The 24,422-nt window shown below is 44.9% G+C and overlaps 1 protein-coding gene across 8 annotated transcripts in view; it reads left to right on the top strand.

Moving 5' to 3' along the window:
- Positions 1 to 24,422, top strand: part of CASK (calcium/calmodulin dependent serine protein kinase) — a 1,268,764-nt gene that overhangs the window by 980,104 nt on the left and 264,238 nt on the right. For all 8 annotated transcript variants that reach the window (XM_078658296.1, XM_078658298.1, XM_078658303.1 and 5 more), the window contains 2 exons: positions 119 to 197; positions 12,131 to 12,216. In XM_078658296.1, the coding sequence (XP_078514422.1) occupies positions 119 to 197; positions 12,131 to 12,216 (165 nt within the window). The remainder of the gene's footprint in view (positions 1 to 118; positions 198 to 12,130; positions 12,217 to 24,422) is intronic.

Below are 24,422 nucleotides of genomic sequence, written 5' to 3'. Positions count from 1 at the left end.
CTGTGATATTTAGTGACCTTTAAATGCTGTATAGGTGACTGATGTGGTCAGGTGGAACAAAATATAAAAATATAATTTAGTAAATAATTTCCAGCATGTCTTTATTTTGTTTCCCCAGGGAATCACGTTAAAAATGAACGAGTTAAATCATTGCATTGTTGCAAGGATTATGCATGGTGGGATGATTCACAGGCAAGGTAAATTATACCTCACGTTTCTTATTCTATATGTGTGATTTTGTTAAAATATTGCCTTGTCAACTTAGTAGCGAAAATAGAACAAGAGATAAACTGTTACAGTAGTTTAGTACACTTGTGATTCTGGGCACCATTAATAAGTTATATAATTTTACCTACTCGAGCAACACGACCTAGCTGTTTCAGACGGGTTTGATGTTTGTATTTGAAGATAGTCATCTGAACGTTTTGAATTATTATGAACTTTCTACCAATCGAAAGCAGTGTGTGAAAGGTGTGTAGATTCAACAACTTTAGATGCAAAGAATTCTGGGAAAGAAATCGAGGGGCAGCCCAAATTTGAAAGGTGGGATTTATGGTGAACCTAGATAACTTATTAACTATTATCACATAAATAGCACTATGGGCTGTAAAAATGGATAGTTTACAACTTAAAGAATTGTATTGTTGAAAAGAGTTCGACATAGTTAACGTACATAATGTATTCATAACGTGTTTCTATTGGCAATACAGAAAACTATTTCAGGCTGTATGGGATTCGAAGTGACAATTTGTGGGATTAAAGTTTTTTTGGGGGGTAGTTTTGATGCAATTTTGTGAGATTGTATAGGGTTTGTGGTGTTGCTCTGTGTCAGCGAGATTATTTTACAGATCCTCTTTGGCACGTTAAGTGAGAATGAAAAATTTCCTAGCATTCGCTAATGAAAGTTTCAGTTCTATTACGGACACAGAGGCGAGTATCTTGCTCTACTTTCTCTCTTTATTTATACTCCAGCAGACTTTAACTTCAACATGCACATATATCCCCGAAGCCATGGGAAAGGAACAACAAAACTTTGACCAATAAACAGTCTCTCCTGTCCCTTATAATAAGCGTCTCCCCTTGTAACTTCGTTTTGTTCCTGCTTTAGGAGATATTCATTCATTGATTCAGATACCATTTTCTTTATACTCCTTTAGTTGAATTGGAACCTTGCATATAAAGTTGAAAAAAATTGGTATACAAAGCATATAATATCCAGCCAGTAGAGAAACAGCAAAAGCCAATAATCAAACAATACAGTCTTTAAATTCATTATTTATAGGGCCAATATCCCAAAACTGAACAATTCACAGAAAAAACACCGTAGGCTTATACTTAACATCGAAAATATTTAATTAACTGGGGCATGATTGGCTTATTTTCCTCCACAAAAAGGGTGGGTAGTATCCACATAAACCTTGGTTGGGATAATCCTCATCACCATGTCCTTAATAGAATTGAAACTTTCCTTTACAAATGCTAGGAAACTTTTCATTCTATTTCCGGACCAGAGGCGAGGATCTTCCTTGTTCAAAGCTTCTCCACCACCAAGGACGCCATATCCAAGACTGGCTTAAAATATAACCTCTTAAACATGGAGTCCAACGAACAATCGGGCGCATTTAGAATATCCCCAAACGGGCACCCTGAGTCAATGACAAATTGTGACACATTAATGCCAGTTTCCTTAATGGCCCAGCGGTCCCATCGTGCAATTGTTGGAGAAGAGATAGCTTTGAAAGGTTTCTTGAGGGAAATTAACAGTTACCTCTCCCCAGGAAGGCGCAACTCTTCTGTCATATTCTCATAGGCCTTCAAGCATCTCACCACACAACTTTGCTGATTTGTTAAATGCTGGGTAGGAGACCATCTTGGAATTATATTTTGTTCCTGGCTTCTAAGCGCCTTACTGCATTAATTTCTTTAAAATACCATGGCGCAACCTCTATATATTGGATTTTTGTTGTTTTGGTCTTGTTTTGTTCAGAATGTAGTAACCTATTTTTCTATTTTGCTAAATCTGTGTTTAGTTTTTTTTTTGTGGTGCTTTCATTGTGTGTGTGCTGGAGAGCAATACAAGAAAGACCAAATACATGTAATTGAACCCTTGCAAGATCGCACCCGGTCCTCAATGGTTTGCAATTGGTGAGGGTCTGCACCTTTGAATACCTGGGGCTCCCTCTCAATGAGCAATTTGGCTGGTCACCCAGGATTCATAAGCCCAAACTTAGATTAGAACACTATAGTGGTGGCCTCCTGAGAGCCTTGAAGGGATCCAGCTTTCGTCCGATGACACCTGCATTGCAAATTTACATCTTGCAAGACTGGGGGGTAGGGGGGTACCTCTATGTTGTGGAACTCTGGGGGCATGTTTAGGTCAACGATGGAGCCACCAGAAAACAGTTTCCTCTGACACCTCACCAACCTCCCCTAGCACTCCACTAGTGCCACCTTGCTTAGATCTTGGCAACTGTCCACTTGTTTATAAAGTAAAGCTCTGACCGTTGATGTGCTGGAGGAGGATATGTTTTTTTTCTTCTATCTGCTGTACTTGGCAGAGTTTAGGAAACTTCCTGGAGCCCCCAGAATCCCATGGTTGAGGTACATTAAAAACCGCTCCAGGAGATGGGGTGTGATGATATGTGGGCTCATTCAGAAACGTCTGGTGGCATTTCCAAGTCTACACTCGAGGAGCGGTATTGGAGACCCGTAGATTCCAGATTACACCAGCATGGGGCGGGGGGGATAGGTCTCTTCTAGCTTTTTGGAATTTAAAGATACTTCTCTATGGAAAAGTACATCGACACAATCGAGCCGCTGGGTGTCAAGATTACTCTTCTCCTTAATGCTGCTAGTGTTAACTGTGGGTTATTAGAAATCTTTTAACTACTTCCTTCTTTTTAAATAAGCCATGTTTTGTATTTTTATGTATGATTTTACAGTTTCTGTGTTTGCTTTTATGACAATTGCCGAAATAGTTTATCATAGTTATGGATTTTGTTCATCTCGAGATGTTGAAAGTCACTCCTTCCAGGGTGATACTCTGCCCGTTAGATCAAGAGCCCTAACATCCGAGACTCTTTAACAAGAAATTAGGCATAGCAGCATGGCCAGTTTCCCAGGAACCTCCTTACAAGATAGAAATTAATTTCATTACCATGACTTGAAAAGGTTTAGAACTTGATCGGCATCCCATAAAGCGGAATATCTAGGTTCTGGTGTTAGTGCGAGACGGATGTCTCATCGATTTGCATACCAGAGGATGTTCACCTACATGGTAACCTTGTATCGGGGTATGACCTGCTGAAATGGCCGACCTAAAGATATTCATCGTCCTATAGGCCAGGCCTTGCAATGCCAGAGATGACAAGAAGTTCATGACTTGGCAACATCGGACGCCTAGGGATCGCTACCTCTTTGTACTCGCCATGAACCTACCTGGACCACACCGATTTATACCGCCTGGTAGTACTGTTGGCCCATCTGTGACCAACATCTTCTCAGGTTCTTCTGAAAGCCAAGGACTCTTCTTCTTTCTTAGTAGTCTTCCAGGCCATGAGGGGTAACCTGCCTTGAAGGATTAATGGGCGAGGATCCCGGAGAAGGTCTGGATCATGGGATAGAACAATTGGAAAATTCCCAAGAAAGTTCCAGAAGAACTGGAAACCACTCTTGCAACCTCCAAAACGGTGTGATGAGGACTACTCGAGCCTGCTGACACCTCTCCTGAGACAATCTCATGATCATCGCAGAGGGGAGGGAAAGCATCCCCATTCCCCAGACCAATCCTGCAGGAAAGCGTCCGTCGCTGTCGCCCGAGGATACTTCTTCCAACTGAAATACCTGTCCAGTTGGTGGTCCAGTCGTGACGCGAAGAGGTCCACCATGAACAGACCCTACCGTTTGTTGATCGTCTTGAAAATCTGCAGATCCAGTTGTCACAGGCTCATATCCGACCATTCCCTCTAACACCAATGTGCCACTTCTTTGGATACTCCTGGGAGATACTCTGCCATGACCAATATGTTGTTGGAGAAGCAAAACATCCAGAACATCTTGGCTAGATCCACTAGATCTTTGGATCAGGGACCTCATAGGTGATTTATGTACCAGACAGACCTTATATTGTTCATCTTTAGGAGAATAGAGCAATTCACCCTTTCGTTGGTCCAGCACTCCACTGTAAAGGAGCCTGCCATTAATTCCAGGCAGTTGATGTGGAGCGGCTCCTCTGCCAAGGACCTGTGAAGGAGTTCCCACATTGTGTCCCCCATCTGTACTTGCTGGCACCATATTCTATGACAATATCCGGATCGGAACTGAAGATGGTTCTGCCATTCCATGCTTCCATGTAGGCCAGCAACCACTTCATCTCCTCTTGAACTTCCTCTGTCATAGGCATTTGCTCTGAGTATTGGAGCCCTCTGCTTGGATGAAAGGCCCTGAGCCTCTGAAGGGCCCTGTATTGCAACGGGCCCGACAAGATCGTTTGGATGGAAGACTATAGAAGTCCCACTACCTGAGCCACCTGGTGCAGTAAAGTCGATGGCTTGGACATGGTACGCATCAGCTCTCTTCAAATCTTTGCTATCTTCTGAGAGGGTAAGCTGAGAGTATTTTCGTAGAGTTTATGATAAAACCTAGAAAGGTCGTTTGTTTGCACAGTGTCAAAAGATATTTCTTCTTGTTTATGACAAAACCCGGGACTTGCAGCAAGAGGATTGTCATTGGCAGTTCCTTCAATCTGGCAGGACACTGATTTATGGGAAGGTCGTCCAAATAGTTGATCAGCCGGAATCCTTGCGCCTGTAGGAATTCCTTTGCCGCTTGAGCACCGTGGTAAAAAACTACGGTGCGGACGAGAAACTGAAAGGAAGAGTTTGTAACTTGTATTCCCAGCCACGCCATAGGAATTGCAGAAAGCTGTGATGTGCCTTAAATATGGGCACCCTCAGATAGGCGTCTTTGAGATGGAGATGTACCATCCAATCTTCCAGTTGTGATAGATAGTGTAGTAGATGGCTACCCACCATATTGAAGTGCTGCTGAACCAACCACCCATTGAACTCCCTGAGGTTTATCACAGGGCATTGGCCTCCATCCTGTTTTTCCACCAGAAAAATGTTGCTGGTGAAGCCCCGCGGGTGGAGATGACACCTTTGCACAACAAGTCTGTCACCTCCTGATTTATCAGGATATTTTCGCCTTCAGAAAAACACCCACTGATGTGGCCAGTAGTGTTGCACAGGAGATCCATAAAAGTCGATGTGAAACCCCTGGACTGTCTTTAGTACCCAGGCATCCGAGGTCAACCTTTCTTAATTGTTTTAGGAACAGTGCTAGCTGACCTCCCAATCTTTGACAGGAAGAAAAGCAAACACTCACCCGATTTATTTCTGTGAAATTGTCCTCTGCAGGAGCCCTGGCCTTAATCCCTTTGTCCCCTCTCTTGGAGAGGAAGCCTTCCCTGGGACAGGACTGGTGCCCCCTGCCACGACTGACCCCGACAAAAATTCAGGTGTGAAAGATCTTAAGGGAGGCCTCTGCTCGGTCAAGGGATGTGAAGGTGGATACAAACATTCCTAATTCTTCAACAAATGGTTTCCCAAAAAGTCTCTCTTGGACCACTGCCCCTGCTGATCTACCTTAATTCAAAGGAAACACCGCCTCTGTGGATAATCGTAGTTTGCATTGCCCAGAATTATTTCATGTTGCACCTACCCAGAGAGGTCTGCCAGTGAGATAGGGTTACCGGAAGATTTTGCCTCTACTGCTCTGTCCAAGATGTTGGTCCAAGACCCTAATTATACATCCAGCAGGACCTATCTATGCCCTTTATAGGGTCAGAAATGTATATTGCTTGAAGAGTGGCCATTTTAGAATCAATATCTGGCATCCGAGCCACCTTCAAAAATCAAAAAAAGGGGGGTTCCTTTCTGTGTTTTTCAATTAGCTAATGACCCTTTGGTACTCAACAATGCATTCACAAAACAATTTTATACATGACATGACTAAATATTTAGTGCAGGAGACTTAATTTGTTCATTATTTTACATAAATTTATTATTTGCAAATATTTTCGTTAAAATCATACAATATACAATAAAAATAATATACATTCAATGACTCAGGTATATACTGTTTCACCTCTATTCTATGAGTCGTTTGTGACATATATAACATCCATTGAGCATAAAACCACAAATTAATACAAATTAAACAATTATTTCCATTACAAATTAAAATCGCATGAAGTCCTTTTGTCGACGCGTTTCGGTGCTTGAATTTTAATCGTGAAAACACCTTCCTCAGGACTGAACTTTGTTAAAACCAGATATCTTCTTTCTAAAAAGATGAATATGTACAATTAATTCCAACGTAATTATTTTGTAAAAAGATGAAAAAACCTGTCCCTGCATGTCATGTATATATGGCAATATACACATAGTTTTTTCCATTGACCATTGTATAATGCTTACTTTGATTGCTTGTGAATATTAATTTTCTATGGCATCCAGGGACCCTCAGGATTATTTTCTAGGTCCTCTTTGTGGGTGTGATTATACCACGGTGCCTATAACAATTGGGAAATATACAGTCAAAATTCTGTATTTACTTGACCATCATGGGTTGTTTACTAGATTGGCCTGAGCCAATCCTTTAACAATGTCCTTTGTCACTATTACTTACTTCGTTGTAAGGGGTGCAGTCATATCGTTATTAACACCACAAGGTTTAGTTCCGTTATTGGGCTGTTGTTTATGTGTATCCAACCCTGTTCAAGATCATGGCTTTCTCAAGTGGATCTGAAAAGTTAAATAGTAACATTGTTGAAGGTCCCACACCACTGTAAGGTTGTGTTTTTAATTTTTTGTATAACCTTACTTACATTAAAATTTGTGTCACACATTAAATTTTCACGCTTCTGGCTCAGTGGTGTGTTTCTTAGCGAGTCCGGTAGTTTTTTCGGGGGCCTTTTGACTTTTTCCCTCTACACCACAGATTGACTTTATCTTGCGGTTCCCGGCAGGCACACCTATCGGTTACAAAAAGATTTCTATTATTGTTATTTGGGATCTTGATTTCTGATGCCACAATTGGATCTTTCTAGCGATATTGGATATAACTATCCCCTTTGCTACATTTTATCCAACCGCATTCCCATGTTTACAATCGCTATTTTTATTTTATTTTTTATTTTATTTTGAAAGTTTTATATAGCGCGAACAAGATCTTTGCAGATATCAGAGCCCTTTACAAAGCATGGATACCAACAGGAGAGTAGATAACAGTCCATTGGGCATAGCGTGGTTGCAGGTAATAAGTGGGGTGAGGTAGGTACATGGGGGAGCATAGTAAAACTGGTACATCAATAATGCTAATAGTACAAATAAGTGGGAGCAAAGACAGTCAGGTAAGACAATAGTACAAGTAATAAAACAATCACAGGGATCGAGCGGATAGTACAGGTCGGTGCAGAGTCTTTAACAAATCCACAGTAATAGTTCAAGTGTATTTAGCCATGAGGCTAGCCTTTACTTCTTTCTTAAAAAGTGTAGTGGAGGAGATGAGCCTGGTTTCAGGAGGGAGTGAGTTCCAAATCCTGGGTGCGAGTACTTATAACAAAAAAGGGGTCTCCCTTGGAAAAATCAGCCGCGGCATACTGGACTGGATCCCGCTCTTTAAAAAAACCCTCGTTATAGAGCTACGCAACAGTGAGCTCTACAAGCGGGAGAATATCTGTCAAAAATTCAGTTCTACCCTCAAATACCGCCGCCCCCGTTTATTCACAGGATTCTGCCCTAGTTAGCAGACGCTCGTAGTTTATGTGGCCTCTCACCTGTATGTACATGAGCGTCACGGCGTCCTCTCCGCGATTCAATCGGTATAGAGGATATGCAAAAGTACCTCGCTTTTTATAGGTCTTCCTACCCTACTTAATTGACTAATTAACAGTTCCATTACCAATTAATATGACGTGAATTTGCAAACTGTCAACCATTTTGGTAGTTTTTTACTCCCGTACGCTCTTAGTTGCATAATGGAGCGCAGTCTGTATTGAACTACTCGTATTTTTCCCACTGTATAGGGGCACCTTGCCGGGCAGGGAGGGATGCAGACATTTTGCCTGGAAACTGGCACGCATCTTCTCAAGGGATTTTTGGATGTGGTCCGCCACATATTTGGCAACTTTGGTGGACAGGGACCACTTCACTGACCTTAGATGCATAAGATCGCCCAGATCCAACATGCCTGATTGACCCTCAGGATCAGGAGTAGCGCAAAGAGATGGGCGCCATGGTCTCAAGGGGGCTGCCTCATCATTCAAATCACAGTGAGTCCATCAGCCCCATCAAGGAAGAAGGGGGTAGGGGTGAGGTAGTCTGCTGCGGGGCCAAGTAGCATCCCTGAGTTTTTGTCAAGGACTGTAAGAGGAGGGTCTAGACAGGAAGGTCTCTTTGAGCTATTTGAATGTCACAATCAACCCCTGTATCAGCCTTGGCTTGGGCGGATGTAGGGAAGCCTTGTTGGGCTCTATGAGGGAACCCCAGGACGGGGTGTATCCACAGATAAGTTCGAAGGAACTGGGCATGAGTAAGTGATCTGAATCGAGCGCCAATCTAGTGGCACAATCGATGAGGCTACCACCTGATGTAGTGAGGCGTCGCGTCTACAGCCTCACAAAACTCATCATCAAGAGATAGTACCAAAGTATTCGACCTCCATTGTATGAGCAATGTGTAATTGCTTATATATGTAAAGCACCTCTTTGTGGCTGTCACTCTGGCACTGGAGGACACCAGTTGATTTTGGGCACGTTAAAGCGCACAATGGGACTTGCCTTGGGGCCCAAAATACCCTATTGTCGTGCGGTGTATACTTTCTCAGGTAAAACTGTGCACTTGTTGAACAACATCATTTGTGTAAGTGCATGTCTGCAATTAGTTGGTATTTTAGTTGCTGGTTCATCCTCAAACATTTGAATTTATGGATCAGAGAGGTTACCTCTATTAGGAGACCCTTTGAAAGTTTCAAGCTTGAACAACCTGCAGGCAATGCATATGATTTACCTACTCAGCCGAGTAGCATTTTCCCTAATATCACAGATGTTTCCAGTTATGAGGTGATTAGGGGTCTTTGGGTACACACAAGAAAAGTACTCTGGCAAGCCATTAAATACGAACCCATCCATAGAACGTTGGCGGCACCATGTCGTACAGCTTATACTTTTTCAAGTAAAACTATGCATTTGTTGGACAACATAAACATTGAACTGGTGTGAGACTGATTCGGAGCACTCCTCAGTATATGTTGGCCTATAGTCCTGCTAACTCTCAGTACCCCATCTGTATACTCAACCGGGTAACAAATGGATATGTAACCTCAGAACATGACAACCCTGACTCCCCAAGGAAATCGTGGTGACAGATCTAGAACCCTTTTGCTCAGCCTTTTATGTATACCCAAAGAGATACACAAGAAATACACAGTAAAGCGTTTCAATATTCATTGAACCATTGCGATTCTTGAGTAAAATACTTGTGATGCAATAATCAATAGAAGGAAACCAAATAATGTGATTAGCATTACAAGAATGGGGGAAAAGATACAGTTCAACCATTTTGTGGATTACTGAGAATATATATCTTGATAAACTTACTGTAATATATAGTACTCCAACCTAGCGCGTTCTACCCTGTCATGTCTAAGGTGAGTGGATCTGCCAAATCCCTATAAGGTAGTCCAACTCCCCATTACCTGTGGGTACGTGTCAACAAGCTGCCAGTCTTGGTGTAGAATTGACAACATAACTTTCATGAGATAAACAGGAATCAGCTGAGCTGCAATTCCAGCAGGGACCGACCTCTCAGCGCCAGCAAAATGCTTATCTGTCTAAACAAAGGCTCTATGTCATATATATATATATATATATATATATATATATATATATATATATACACATACATACATACATACGTACATCCTCCATGTTACCATGCTGAGTCCCCTGCCAGGCCACTATTGTTTATTCTATTGTGATAGCTGTCACCGAGTGGCCAAAACAAATAACATCTTGCATGCTGTACTTAGCCCTTGTACACAATGTTCAAGGTATTTTGATAGGGTGCCTACGAAGTGGTATTTTAAGCAAACAATTTGAAGACTATTATCCCGTATGTGCACGTAAATGAATGTGTGTCAAATGTCCCCGTGTTTAGGGAGAAAAGGCAACTTAAGAACGTGAGCATGTAAAATGGTGCATCTTAACCAGGCATAGTACCTCCACTTGACACTATAAGGTCTAGAAAGGTTAATTTATGGTCCCCTGGGCCCGGCCCCATAGTGGCAGCAATTAAAGCACTATTGCAGTCAAGAACAGTGATTGCAGTCCCATTTGAAACACAGGCGTTGTGCTGATTACATCAAAGGGAAAAATGTAGACTGTGCTGGGCGCTCTGGCTTCCAGGTGTGTCAGGGGTTATGTGAATACAGGCTCCACGGGGTTGACCGCTTGTTGGAAGACTTCAGAAAAGGAGCGTGTCTTCTGCAGAGCAGCGAGAGGCGTGTAGCGCGTCCAACCCACGTGTTTGCACTCTGGTGGACCGGTCAGTGCGCCGCACTCACGCGGTCCCCAGATATTAAAACAACCCAAAACCAGTTGCGAAAGGAGTGCTGTAACAGTTCCCGCTGCTGCACCACTACCAAGACAAAACACAATGCGCGTTAACCAGCAATAAGTAAATACAACATTCAAATAAGTTGATATCGAGAAAATGAAAAACACACATCTGCCTGCTGGAGCAGGAAAGAATGAGGAAGTTACATGGGGAGATACTAGTTATAAAGGGACAAGAAAGACTGAATATTGGTCAACGTTTTATAGTTCCTTTCCTGTGGCTTCTGGGAAAGGTAGCTTATCTGTGCTTGTTGAAGTATGCTGGATTATAATTAAAGAGAGAAAGTAGAGCTTAATCTCTGCCTTTGGTTTTGGCTTAGCATTGTGATGTCTGAAACAAACTCTAATGTATGAAATAGCCAGGTGCAGCCTGTTAAAACCTACATTGATCTGTAGCTTTACAGCATTATAACACATAGATCCCGGGAATGAGCTTTTTTGCTAAAAATGTAGTCCTAAGCATGGCATGTGTGCACCCTGTGTGTGTCTGAGTACAAATTGGGTCTGAGATGGTTGAAACCGAAGCCTGATGCCTGCAAAATTAGAGCCTGCATAATATATGTATATATATATATAGATTAATCCATATGGCTCTCTTTCTTTTCCGATAGGCGCTGCTAGTCGTGGCCGCGTTGTTCCTGCGGTTGAGCCCAACCGCTATTTATCCAAACAATGATTCCTTCCGCGGACAAAACCAACGCGTTTCGACAGCCTCCGCTGTCTTGTTCACGGACCGTGAACAAGACAGCGGAGGCTGTCGAAACGCGTTGGTTTTGTCTTGGTTTTGGCACCCTATGGATTTGAATAAACAACTTTGAATTAACCTCCTTGAGAATTGTGTTGGTTAACTGCGACTCCAGGATTCCATTCCGCGGAAGGAATCATTGTTTGGATATATATATAGATGTATAGAAAACGTTGGTAGATGTTGAAATAGGAATTGAAGTAGAGGTTGACAATTAAATAGGTTTGTTAATATGGATACCGGGAACTTTTATTTGTCATTTCAGCAGTGAATTGTTCTTGTCATTCTTTGACCCGTGAACTTGGGGTGAAATCTGATTCTTCGAGTCCAGTCTGTCGTTCTTAATTTACATTGTTCTCAGAACCTATTGTGGAAAAGGTGTAGCCCCTTAAAATTCTCAAGGCACTGAGATGTGCTTCTGTTGGCTAACACCCTATGTCTCATCTGAGATTTTCCCTGCCCCTCTCTTCAATAAAGCACATCTGCCTTAGTCCCAAACACTTTCCACAGGCACTGCCAGTCCCCGTTGACATTAAAAAATTATTATAATAATAATTAACAACCTCCTGCTTGAAGGGAACAGATGGACTAGTGGGGGGAAAGTATTGCAAGAACAAACTATGAAAAGATCTTTAGAAATGTAAACAATTGGGAAGATGCTTGTATTGTAATTTTTGTGCTCAACAACACCTGTTTCCTTTATTCAGGAACGCTCCACGTAGGAGATGAAATCCGAGAGATAAATGGCATCAGTGTAGCAAACCAAACAGTGGAACAACTTCAAAAGATGCTTGTGAGTCACCATAATATATATATTTTTCACTTTACAGAACTTAAAATTTTCAGACCACAGTGTCCTGTAATAAACCTTCCAATATGTAATTGATATAATGTTGCTTTGAAAATGAATTTCTGTGGTCGCAATGTTAATTCCGCTTTTGGAGAGAGATGGAGGGAGAGAGAAGGCAGTTGAGACCGCAACCTTGTTATGAGCTTAAATTACTTTAATAAAGACGAATGCATAGCCACTGAAATGGATCCAAGGTTAAGAAGGCTCATACCTGTTCACATTAACCATCTTTGCATCTGTCTTGCTGTGCATTGTGTCCATGCGATCTTCTCCAACCTCTTTCCGCAACCAGCTCGAAATGCCTGATGAGGGATGCACACATGAACAATTTATCTTAGAAGTTATGTAAGGATCGCCAAGAGTAGACGCTGATACACCTGGTATTCTATTTGTTACCCATGGGAGCTGCATTATAAAGGTGCACAGGTAAACAATAAATGAGTTTGTTTACCCCTAGTCCCTTTCTAACCCTTATACTGACTCTTATTTTATGCTGGCCCATTAATGAGAGTCAAAAGGTGGGTGGGTTTCCACCCTCTGACACGGTCGTGGGAGACATAGGAAAATAAAAGGCACCGCACCAACTGCAATGGTACACTAGCTTCTGCTCCTACTCTTCTCTTCCCCACAATAAGGTTGTAGAAGACGTTTGTGAAACAAAGGGTGACCCACAGTGTAAACCCATCACAATCCCAAAACTCTAATTGGTGGCATCAACGTAGCAGATTTTGCCTGCAGTCAGGGGTCACTTGCATGAGTACTAAATTATGGGTGGCTAATCTGAAATGACCTGACAAAGTGATGGGCGGGAAATGTGATCATTTGTTAAGGTTCACACAGTGATGGGTGCAAATATTAGCATGCTCTGAGGAATACTAAGTGATGTTTTGGAAATCTGAGCATACCATGAGAATTACTAAATCAATGGTGGTAAATCTGACCATGCCTGTAGAGTCGCTGAGTGATGGGGCATACATCTGAGTATGTACTCGATTCTTGAATAATTGACAGTGGAATGAGGCAGTTAGTGTAAGTGTACACCTGAAATTAGAAGGTACAATATGAAACAGGAGAAGGAGGGACTCTGGCGTAACCTATTTTTAAAGAAACTCCCAGAGAGGAATTCCCAGAAGCTTCCTTTTATTGGAGCTTTTCTGATCCAAGTGCAGTTCTGGCCCTTTCCTCCCGTGCAACAGGTTCATGCCATTCATGTTATGATCCAGATCTTTCCTTCTCAATCCTGCATCTCGGGGAGAGCAGCTCTAAAGCTTCTTGGCCTGATGACCTCATGTATCCTGCTTGTCTACTTTGCCATGCAGGATATATGGTCTCTGCTGTAGGATCTGAAGTCTCAATAGGCCCAGCACTATGGAAATCTGTCTTAAGTCATCCAGGTTTCAGACCAGAAGGTGCAAGTTCGATCACATCCTGACCCGCGACAGACCCCTGTCCCAGTGAGAGCTGACGGTGATGATGAATGCATCTCTGCTGAGCTGTGGTGGTCATCTGGGAGAGGTGACTTTAGAAGAACTCAGGTTCCCATTTAAAACCAAAGTAAATCTGTTGGAGCTGCATGCAATCCATCTGGCTTTGAAGGCTTTCCTGCCGTCAATCATGGGAAGGCCAGTGTAGGTTTTCATAGACAACAGTGTTGCCATGTTGTATTGCAACAAGCAAAGCTGAGTGGAGTCATGGATCCTGTGGCAAAAGGTGCTGCACCTCTGGAGTTGGCTGGAATGTCAGGGCATTTCCCTGATCTTGAACCACCTAGCTGAACCTTTAAAAGATAGGGTGGACAAGCTCACCTGGTAATGCCTTGTAGATGACGAATGGCAATTGCATCCGGAGGTGCACAGTCTTCTGACATGTTGAGAGCCTTGGCTGAATCTTTATGCCACCATCAACAATATACAGTGTCACAGCTTCTGCACACAGAGTTCCCCAAAATGCTCTCTCCAGGAGACACAGTTTACCTAGAGTAAAGCACAGTACTCCTGTACACCTTTCTACCCCTGCCTCAGGTTTGAAAGGTCGGAAATTACTGTGCTGAAATCAACGTAGTGGTTCCAAACTGGGCCAGGAGAGTGTGGTATCTGGAAGCTCTGGGCATGAGTATCTGTTCTCTGATTAGGCTACCTTTTTGGGAGGATCATCTGTTGCAGCATCCGGGTAGCGTTCTGCACCCAATACTGTGCCATGTATCCTCCATGTTTGGCAACTGAGCTGCTTCAATTGACTAAATTGAATCTGCCTACAGATGATGTGGATGTCATTCTTGTGGCCTGGAGCCCCTCTAAAAAATCTTTTTACAGCAGCGCCATGGTACACTTGCTTGTAGTAGTGTTATTTACAAATAGACATATTTACACAGGGCACTGGGACAAATGTGTTGCCTGGTGTTGACTCCGCGGTACAGACGCTCTTCCAAGCTAAACTGTTGAATAATTTGTTAATTTTATTTTTGGCCCAGCAAGGTGTTCCTGTGTCAGCACTTAAAGCCTTCTTGTGTTTGCCAACCAACCATCCTTGTTTAAATCACCTGTTGTGATGTGGTTTATTAAAGGTTTTACCCACGTTTCCCATCCCTAAATTGTTTGTGATGCCACAGTGGGATCTTTTCCTCATGTGCCCCCCACCCTCTTGAGGTGATGTGCAGCTACTCTTTGCACCTATTGACTCTCAAAGCAATCTTCCTCATTGCGAACACTTCATATTGTTGTGCACGTGAGCTTTATGCTGTCTCTGCATCATCCTACACCACCCTTTTCCAAACAAACTGATGCTAAGGACCAGGGCAAACTTTTTGCCTGAAGTTGCGACGCCTTTTCTCCTTGGACAATCGATCACCGTCCCATTGTTTTTTGCCCTGCCTCTCCTCTTGAAAAAGGAGAAACCCGGCTGGACACCAAAAGAGCCTTACATTATTATATTGATCACACCAAAGACCACCGGGTGAACGCTCATCTGTTCGTGGTGTTCTCGGGGACAAAGAAGGGTAAGTGGGTGCAGAAATGGAATTTGTCAAGGTGGTAGCCCTCTGCATTAATACCTGCTACTCACTAGCAAAGAAGGAACCTCCACAAGGTGATAGGGCTCATTTCAGCAATGCGAAGGCTGCTACCACTGTGTTGGCACATGGAGTGTCTGTCCTCAATATATATGCCAGGCCCCATTGTTGGCATCAGTATACAGGTCCTCAAAGCAATACTGACTTGACAGCCAGGTTTAATGGAAAGGACATTTCAGGCGTTTGGTCCTGAAGGACGCTTAGGTCTGAGGCCACTCCACAGCCCCTCCATCTTGAAAAAAAGGTGGTAAAAAGAAAACACTCGACAGAATGGGAAGGTGGGAGTTCAGTGAGAAATCTGTATTCTGATGGATACATCTGCCAGTGGATTCCTCACCTTGTGAATATCCCCCTGCGTCAGCAACGTTGGAAAAATTCTTTTGTAGCACGCTGGCGTGGACGACGTCACAGGAGCACCGCATCGCGCGCGACTCCGACTGACGTCACTGACTCCTTATTAGGCCTACGTCGGCGTGATGACATCAGTTCCCTTTTTTCCGCGTCGTCGACGCTAACGGTTTCTCAGGATCTTCTGTTGTACGGATAGTAACTTTGTAACTTTTCTGGATTTCTGTATCTGTTTGGTGTTGCTGTCTTCTGTCGAGATGTCATCGAGGAAGACAGGTTTTAAACCATGCAATACATGTGGGAGGATGATGTCCATTACCGATCCTCATGGTGACTGTCTATGGTGTCTGGGTTTTGATCACGACGTCAAGGGTTGTCGATCCTGTTTTAAAATGAACCCAAAGGCTCTTCGGGAACGAGAGGAAAAACTGCTTGTTGCCAAGTTGAAGGGTAAGGATACCGAGAGAGCTTCGAGGTCAAGATCGAGACGGTCGAAGTCCAAGTCCAGGTCCCGGTCGAAGTCGGCTTCGGGTCATGCTTCTGGTTCATCTAAAAAGAAGCATAGTTCGAGACATCATTCCAGCAGGGAGTCGGACTCAAAAAAGAAGTCATCTTCACGAAAACATCGTAAGGTCATGTTATCTCCCTCTCCAGTTCGTAATCCTGAAGGTGAGGCCACGCCTTTACAATCTCGGGAGCCTACACCGTCTCCGGAATCGAATCCGTCTCCGTATCAGTCTTCGGAGCATGAAGGAGAAGTTCCTCAGGGTTCGACGACTCCGGTTCATCATCCCGAGGATCAAGAAGAACACGAGGAGTCTAATCCGGTGAAGCCTCCTCAGGAGCAGCCTGTGGGTTCGTACCCTCAATTTCCTGGTCCTGGTCAGGACCCTTCGCATTTTCTGAACGCCATGAATGGGGTATATATTCGAGAGCAATGTACCCCTCTGGTGTGCCGGCTGGTCCCATGGGTCCATTAGCTTATAATCTGGGTGTGCCGCAGGCTTATGCTCTGGCTCCGTCCTGCCGTTTATGCCGACGCCGACTCCACCATGGCTTCTATCGGCGCCTCCGAGATCATCGACTCCGTGCACGGCTTCACCAGCTCCGGAGCGACCTCGAGATCCAAATCGAAGTTCGACGCCGGTACCACCTTCACATTCGAAGGCGACTCCGGCTTCAGCTCCTCATTCGACGCCAGCTCCGACTCCATCGGATTCGTTACCGGATCCGACGACGTCGGTTCGAATAGAGTGGTCGAGGCGTAGATCGCAGCGCCTTTTGAAGGAAAAAAATTATGGACATGCTGAGATTGAAGAAGGCGAGCTTCAAGATCAGGAGGATTATTTTGAAGAGCTGCATGATGCAAGTGGTCTAGAATTTTCGCCAGAATGGGGGTTGCCCACGGTATCTGATGCTCCTTCTAAGGATGTGGCGCCGTACCATGTGGTAATTAAGAAGGCTGCAGAACTCTTAAATTTGACTTTGCAATCTGTGAAGTACAAGTCGAACATTCTTACTGAAGTTCTCCATTCTCCATCCTCTGTGGTTGAGCCACTTCTTCCATTTACTGAGGCTCTTACTGATACCATATTGGAGGTGTGGAGTAAACCTCTTACTGCTCCTGCAGTTTCAAAGTCAGTGGCAAGGCGCTACAGAGTGGCGCCTGGAGATCCTGTATTATTAGCTTCACATCCTTAGCTCGAGAGTTTGGTGGTTCAGGCTGCTTGCTCGAAAAGATCTGCAGGTGCTTTTCCCCAGGTTCCTGGAGATAAAGACTCTAAGAAGCAGGATCAAAATGCAAAAAAAGTGTTTTCGTCAGGCAGTATGGCCCTAAAATCGACAAATGCTACTTGTTTGCTAGGCAGATATATTCATGCTTTGATGGTTACAGTGAAAGAGCTATCTCCTAAGCTTCCTTAGGAGGATAGAAAGAACTTTAATGAAGTGATATCTGACACGCAAGCTGCAGCTCGCCAAGTCATACAAAGTGGTATGGACACAGCGGATTCGGTGGCTAGGATCATGGGGTCTTCTATCGCCACCAGAAAAGCTGCTTGGCTAAAGACTTCTGAGTTTTCTGCGGATGTTCAGGCTGCTCTGATGGATTTGCCTTTTTCAGAAAGAAAGCTGATGCTGCTTTGGAAAGGTTTAAGGATAGCAGAGCAACGGCAAGATCTTTGGGTTTGCAGACTAGAGGCTCTGTCGCCAAAAGATACAAGGGTTTTGGAAGGTCTCATTTTCGTACCTAAAAGCAAACCCAGCAGCAACAGCAGCAGCAAAATCCTTTGTACAGGTCCTACAGAGGCAGACACAGGGGTCGTTCTCGTGGATGTCAAGCCTCCTCCTCCTCCACTTCCTCCTCTTCTACCCACCCCCCACCTACAACAGCAAAGCAGCCCTAGATCCGCCATTCTGGATCATGCGGGTCCTGTGGGGGGTTGGCTTACTTATTTTCTACAGGATTGGGATCGGTTACATCAGATCTTTGGGTTCTCAATCTTGTAGAGAATGGGTATGCTCTTCCCTTTTGGGAATTTCCCCCAAATTACCCTCCTTGCCAAGGTTATTGCTCGGAGGACCACCTGTTGCTCCTACAGGAAGAAGTACAAGCATTGTTCAAAAAGGGTGCGATAGAGGTGGTTCCGGAGCAGGAAAGGGGTCAGGGATGCTACTCCCTGTATTTCCTGATTCCCAAGAAGGATGGCAGACTTGGTCCTATCCTGGATCTCAGGATCTTGAACTTTTACCTAAAGCAGGAGAAGTTCAAGATGCTCACTCTTGCGCAGGTTCTTCAGGCGCTGATGGAAGAAGACTGGATGGTGTCAATCGACTTGCAGGATGCTTATTTCCATATACCCATTCTGAAGTCGCACAGAAAGTATCTCCGATTTACGGTGGGTTCGCAACACTACCAGTTTTTGGTTCTACCGTTTGGTCTTGCTACTGAGCCTCGAGTCTTCACCAAGGTGATGGCTGTGGTAGCTGCACATCTCAGAAGGTCAGGGATTCCAGAATTCCCTTATCTGGACGATTGGCTGAACAAAGCAGAATCTCGAGAGATAGTGCTCCATCATCTGCAAGAGACAACTCAGTTGTTGCACAGGTTGGGTTTCTCGATAAATGTATCCAAATCTCACCTGGTGCCCTCCCAGCGCAACCTGTTCATAGGTGCGGTACTGGACACAACTGTATGTCGTGCATTCCCTCCACCTCAAAGGATTCACGACATACAGGAAATGATTCCTTTATTTTACAATGGAGCGGTTGTTTCAGTCCGGAAGGTCCTTCGTCTGCTCGGTCTGATGGCTTCTTGCATTCTGTTGGTCAACCATGCACGCTGGCACATGAGGGCACTCCAGTGGTGCCTCCGCAGGCAGTGGTATCAACACCAAGGGGATCTCAGGGAGCCAGTGAGGATCTCCAGAGAAGCTGCGGCGGATCTGTCTTGGTGGGGAGCGGAAAGCAATCTGTCTCAAGGAAAGCCTTTTCAAACTCCTCCGTCGGTGGCCACAGTGATAACGGATGCATCCACTCTAGGGTGGGGTGCTCATCTGGGGGATCTGGAGATCAAGGGTCTATGGTCTCCAGAGGAAAGGTTGCTTCACATCAACCTTCTGGAATTGCGGGCGATACGTCTGGCACTCAAGGCCTTCCTCCCTTCCCTTCGCGGGCGGTCGGTTCAGGTCCTAACGGACAACACCACCGCGATATGGTATGTCAACAAGCAGGGAAGAGTAGGGTCGCAGGGTCTCTGCAGAGAGGCTCTGCGTCTCTGGTCCTGGGTTCAGGATCCTCAGATTTGTGTGATGGCAAATCATCTGGCCGGAGTTCTGAACGTGCGTGCAGACAGTCTCAGTCGGCAGTTCTCAGCCGACCACGAGTGGAGGCTTCATCCAGAGGTAGTTCGTCACGTCTTTCGGACGTGGGGGACTCCTCAGGTGGACCTGTTTCCCACTCGAGAGAATGCTCACTGCCCGTCATTCTGCAACCTCCAGTTTCCGATGCAGGTAGCCTTGGGGGACGCGTTTCAGTTGAGTTGGGACTCATAACTCCTTTACGCATTTCCTCCCATACCATTGATTCCTCGGGTTCTGAGGAAGATTCGCCAAGACCGGGCCCAAGTTATATTGGTCGCCCCGGATTGGCCAAGAAGGGTGTGGTACACAGATCTTCTCCACCTCTCCTCGTGCCCGCCGCTCCGTCTCCCTTTCAGGGCAGATCTCCTCTCTCAGATGGAGGGGCAGGTTCTACACCCCCACCTCCAGACCTTACACCTTCATGCCTGGAGATTGAACGGGGCAACCTGAATTTCTTTTCTCTCCCACCTGATGTGGTGGATGTCATTCTATCGGCCAGGCGTGACTCCACCAAGTCAATCTATTCTGATAGGTGGTCTAAATTTGTATCCCGGTGTGGGGAGAATTCTGTTGATCCTTTGAGAGCTCGTTTGTCAGAAATACTTCAATTTGCTCTTTCATTGGCGCAGCAAGGTTTTGCTGTAGCTACGGTAAAGGGATATCTATCAGCTTTATCGGCCTTTATCTGTTTACCGGATCAACCATCTTTGTTTAAATCTCCTGTTGTATTGAGATTTTTACTTTCAAATGTATTTTTATTGAATTTTTAAGAGCAAAAAGGACAGGCAATGCAATGCAGTATATATGCAGGAGGCAGATATGGCGAGCGAGACAGACATACATGTCTTCTCCATGAATCAACAAAGAAGCAAATAAACCATGCCGAGGTGCGTTGCCCATATTTCGGGAAGGGAGCCACACGAGAGTGGTAATCGAACAAAACAGTAAGAAAAACCCAACCCCCCCCCCAAAACCCAACTTCACCCCCCTCCCTCCTCCCCGACCAGTATGCCTGTTGTCCAAAGCTTCAATCAGAGCACCTCCGGGTGTGTGTGCATCAAGATGTACAGGTTCGTGTTGGGTCTCGTGGTTGGTCCGTGAGCTGCAAGATGCGGAGATATTTCGGGCATGTGATTTCATGAAATTCTCTGGACAGGAGTGACAGGAGCGGTTGCCATGTTTTCTGGAATGAGTCAGCTGTGTGTGTAAGTGGCCTGGATACGCTCCATGCCTAACGTGAACCACAGTTTGTGTAGCCAGCCAGTGTGGGTGGGTAATGTGGTAGAGCCCCATAGTGACAGGACGTGTTGCGACGCCGCTTGCATGGCAATGCCCATCTGCTTGCCACGAGGTGATTGCAAGGGAAATGTGAGCGCATTGGGCAGTCCTAGGATTGTGTATGCTGGGAAGCGTGGGATTTCCGTTGCAAATGTGGAGTCTATGTCATCTAAAACTGCTTTCCAGTACCCCTGCAGTTCGCGGCAGTCCCACAGGAGATGGGTTAGAGTGCCCCTTTCGCCACAGCCCCTCCAACACAGCGCGCTTCGGAGAGGGTTGCCCTGATTGAGTCGTGCTGGAGTAAGATGCCAGTAGATGGCCAATTTCACCGCAGATTCCCTGGCATTAGTATTGCGAGTGGTGTGTGCTGCTCTGTAGTATATAAATCCCCATTCTTTGGGCGAGAGTGTCCTACCGAGTTCCGACTCCCAGCGTCTCTGCCCCGCCGTCTTAACTGGGTCGGCCTCGGGGGATAACATCTTGTAGAGCTCTGAGATAAGGTGTTTATCCTAGTCCTTCGACACCAGCCAGTGTTCGAATGATGTCATCCGCCGACCGACCAGGGGGGCACACTCCGGATTCAGGAGCCAATGGCGGAGTTGGAAGTATTGGTACATGTGGGGTTTGGTTATTCCGTATCCCTGCGTGATATGTATTGAGATTTTTAAAGGGTTTAACAAATAAGTTTCCTCCTACTCCCTTTATTGTGCCTCAATGGGACTTGAACCTGGTTCTTACATATTTAATGGGTTCTCCGTTTGAACCTTTACACGGGTGTCTTTTGAGACTTTTGTCTTTTAAGACTGTTTTTCTTGTCGCAATTACCTCGGCAAGGAGGGTAAGTGAGCTTCAAGCTCTTAGTTCAAAGCCCCCGTTCTTGACCATTCATGCTGAACGAATGGTTCTTAGGACCAGGGCTGCTTTTCTGCCTAAGGTGGTAACTCCCTTCCATCTAGGACAGTCCATTACCCTTCCTACCTTCTATCCTCCCCCTCACCCTTCCAAGGAGGAGGAGCGACTTCACCGTCTGGACCCCAAAAGGGCGGTGAGCTTTTATATTGATAGGACTATCGAGTGGATGACCAGCTCTTTGTTGGATTTGCTGGCTGCAAAAAAGGAAGAGCTGTGCACAAGCGCACACTCTCAAGATAGATCATACTATGCATCAAAATCTGCTATGCCCTGGCTGGTAAGGAACCTCCAGAAGGTATAAGGGCTTATTCTACTAGAGCAAAGTCATCAACATCTGCTTTGTCTAGAGGTGTACCTGTAGAGGACATTTGTAGAGCGGCGACATGGGCCTCCCTCCACACTTTTGCAAAGCATTACTGCTTGGATAGCGAGATGAGGAGGGATGGCCATTTTGCGCGCTCTGTCCTCCAAGATTTTCTGGTATAGAAGAGTGGACACCCTCCTCCGGGAGTGGGGACTGCTGTGGGAATCTATTCACAAGGTGAGGAATCCACTGGCAGATGTATCCATCAGAAGAACAAGTTACTTACCTTCGGTAACGCTTTTTCTGGTGGATACAGTATCTACCTTTAGATTCCTCACATGCCCACCCACCTCACCATTGTCCACTCTTCTATGTCTGAGTTTATGACAATGTTTAAATGCATTGATGTGTTTATATATATATATATATATATGTTATATATGGTGTTTTTCATGCATTATCTTCACACTATGTGTGTATTTTTGGAAATTATGTACTGGGTACATTGTATATGTATATGTCTACTATCATTGGTCCGTCCGGGTGCCTCGAAGGCATGGAAAAAAGGGCGGAACTGATGTCATCACGCTGACGTAGGCCTAATAAGGAGTCAGTGACGTCAGTCGGAGTCGTGCGCGATGCCGTGCTCCTGTGACTTCGTCCACGCCGGCGTGCTACAAAAGAATTTTCCGAACGTTGCTGACGCAGGGGGATATTCACAAGGTGAGGAATCCACAGGCAGATACTGTATCCACCAGAAAAAGCGTTACCGAAGGTAAGTTACTTGTTCGTTAGAAGTATGCAGCAGACGTTCCATATCCTAAGAAAAACTTTTTATGGTGGTTCTCTAACTGCAGATTCCTCACTGCTGTTCCATCTTCCCAGTCTGTTGAATGGCCTATTTTTACTATTTAAAAAGGGCCCAAATTAGAGACCTGCAAACTGATAGCTCTAGTTGTTTGTGCTTTGCGTATGAGGGTGCCGAAAGTCTAGCAAAAACCTGCTATCAGCGTCCAGGGGCGGCACCTATAAGCGGCTCCGCTCTGTCACTTCCAGGGTCTAACACAGTAAACATGGCGGTGCGCAGGAGCACTACTGCAAACATTTATTGGTCCATTCTGGTGCCTGGGAAATATTTTGAAGGAGAGAAATCTACAGTTATATGGAGTGTCCGCCAGAAATAGTATTTTTGATGGTCAGTGACTTGTTTATTTTGTAGGCCCTGTACCGCAGTAGAATCACAGCCAAATAAGAAGTCCAGCGTATTATAGTACAACATAGAGCTGGTATGGGCTAACTGTGGTTTGGGGGTCAGAGTTGGTGTCTGGATAAGATCTGCCACTGGCAGAGTCAGACCTAACATGGAAGGAGACACTGGCATAAACCTTAAAGCCAAAGTGGTATCCCTGCAGTTCCCTGAAACGCGAAAAGCAATTTGCTGCAGGTTCCACAATGGCCCATAGAATTCAGGGTTCACCAAGACCATCTCTGGCACAGGATCAGAATCGTATGACACTTGAGACAAGGAGCCTTCCAACTGTTGCCCACATAACTACTCAACTGATTTTGAGTGGAGGGATGGGCGTCTGGTCCTGGTTGGCTTTCTTGCAATCATAGCGTGTTTTTTACTTACTTGAAGACTTCGACTGAGAACAGAAGTTCGTGATGGTCCCCTTTACTGAGTGTGACCCGATGACTGAGTAGGAGTGAGACAGCAGTTTTGAGTACAACTGTTTAGTGATGTATCATTTTGCCTCCTGTTATTTTAACTCCTTCGGGTGAACGAAGACACATTCCTCACAGGACTATGAGACCAATCCAGACCAGAGCTCAGCAACAAGACATACATAGTACACACTCTAAACTGTCATTTGCTGCACAGCTTGAATCCAGCATCTTTAGGGAACGTATCAACCCTAACACACTGCCTGAAAATGTTGTACTTTTTAGGAATTATCAGATAATTGTCAAAGTTAGGAGTTGAGAACCGAATTTGTGTTGAAGTACACAGAAACAAAGGCACAGATGTCAGCATGCTGGGGTGGCACCTATATACATTTCGTACCTTCACTTCTGGGGCATGGGAGTCATTGGTGGGGGAAGTTCCCTGATGCAATCTCGAGCCTGTGATAGTCTTAAGGTGAGGGATATACGATTTGAAATATTATAGGCCCAAGCTTGCAAAGGGATGTTGGATGAAAAGCTAAAATTGGCTTACTGTGTCAAATTTGAAAGGGAGTCACTTGAAAGCTATATTGCCCTTTGTGATGCTACTTTAGGAAACTGAACATGTTGTGTATTTTAAGCTACCCATAGCATTTGAGACTATACATTTGTGTTATGACACCACACCTCTGGGATGCTGTAGTTCTGCCTGCCT

This window comes from Lissotriton helveticus, chromosome 8 (assembly GCF_964261635.1).
Source record: "Lissotriton helveticus chromosome 8, aLisHel1.1, whole genome shotgun sequence".
In the NCBI taxonomy this organism is placed as follows: Eukaryota; Metazoa; Chordata; class Amphibia; order Caudata; family Salamandridae; genus Lissotriton; species Lissotriton helveticus.
The sequence above is the reverse complement of the archived record's forward strand: the minus strand, read 5'-3'. Positions and strand labels throughout refer to the sequence as shown.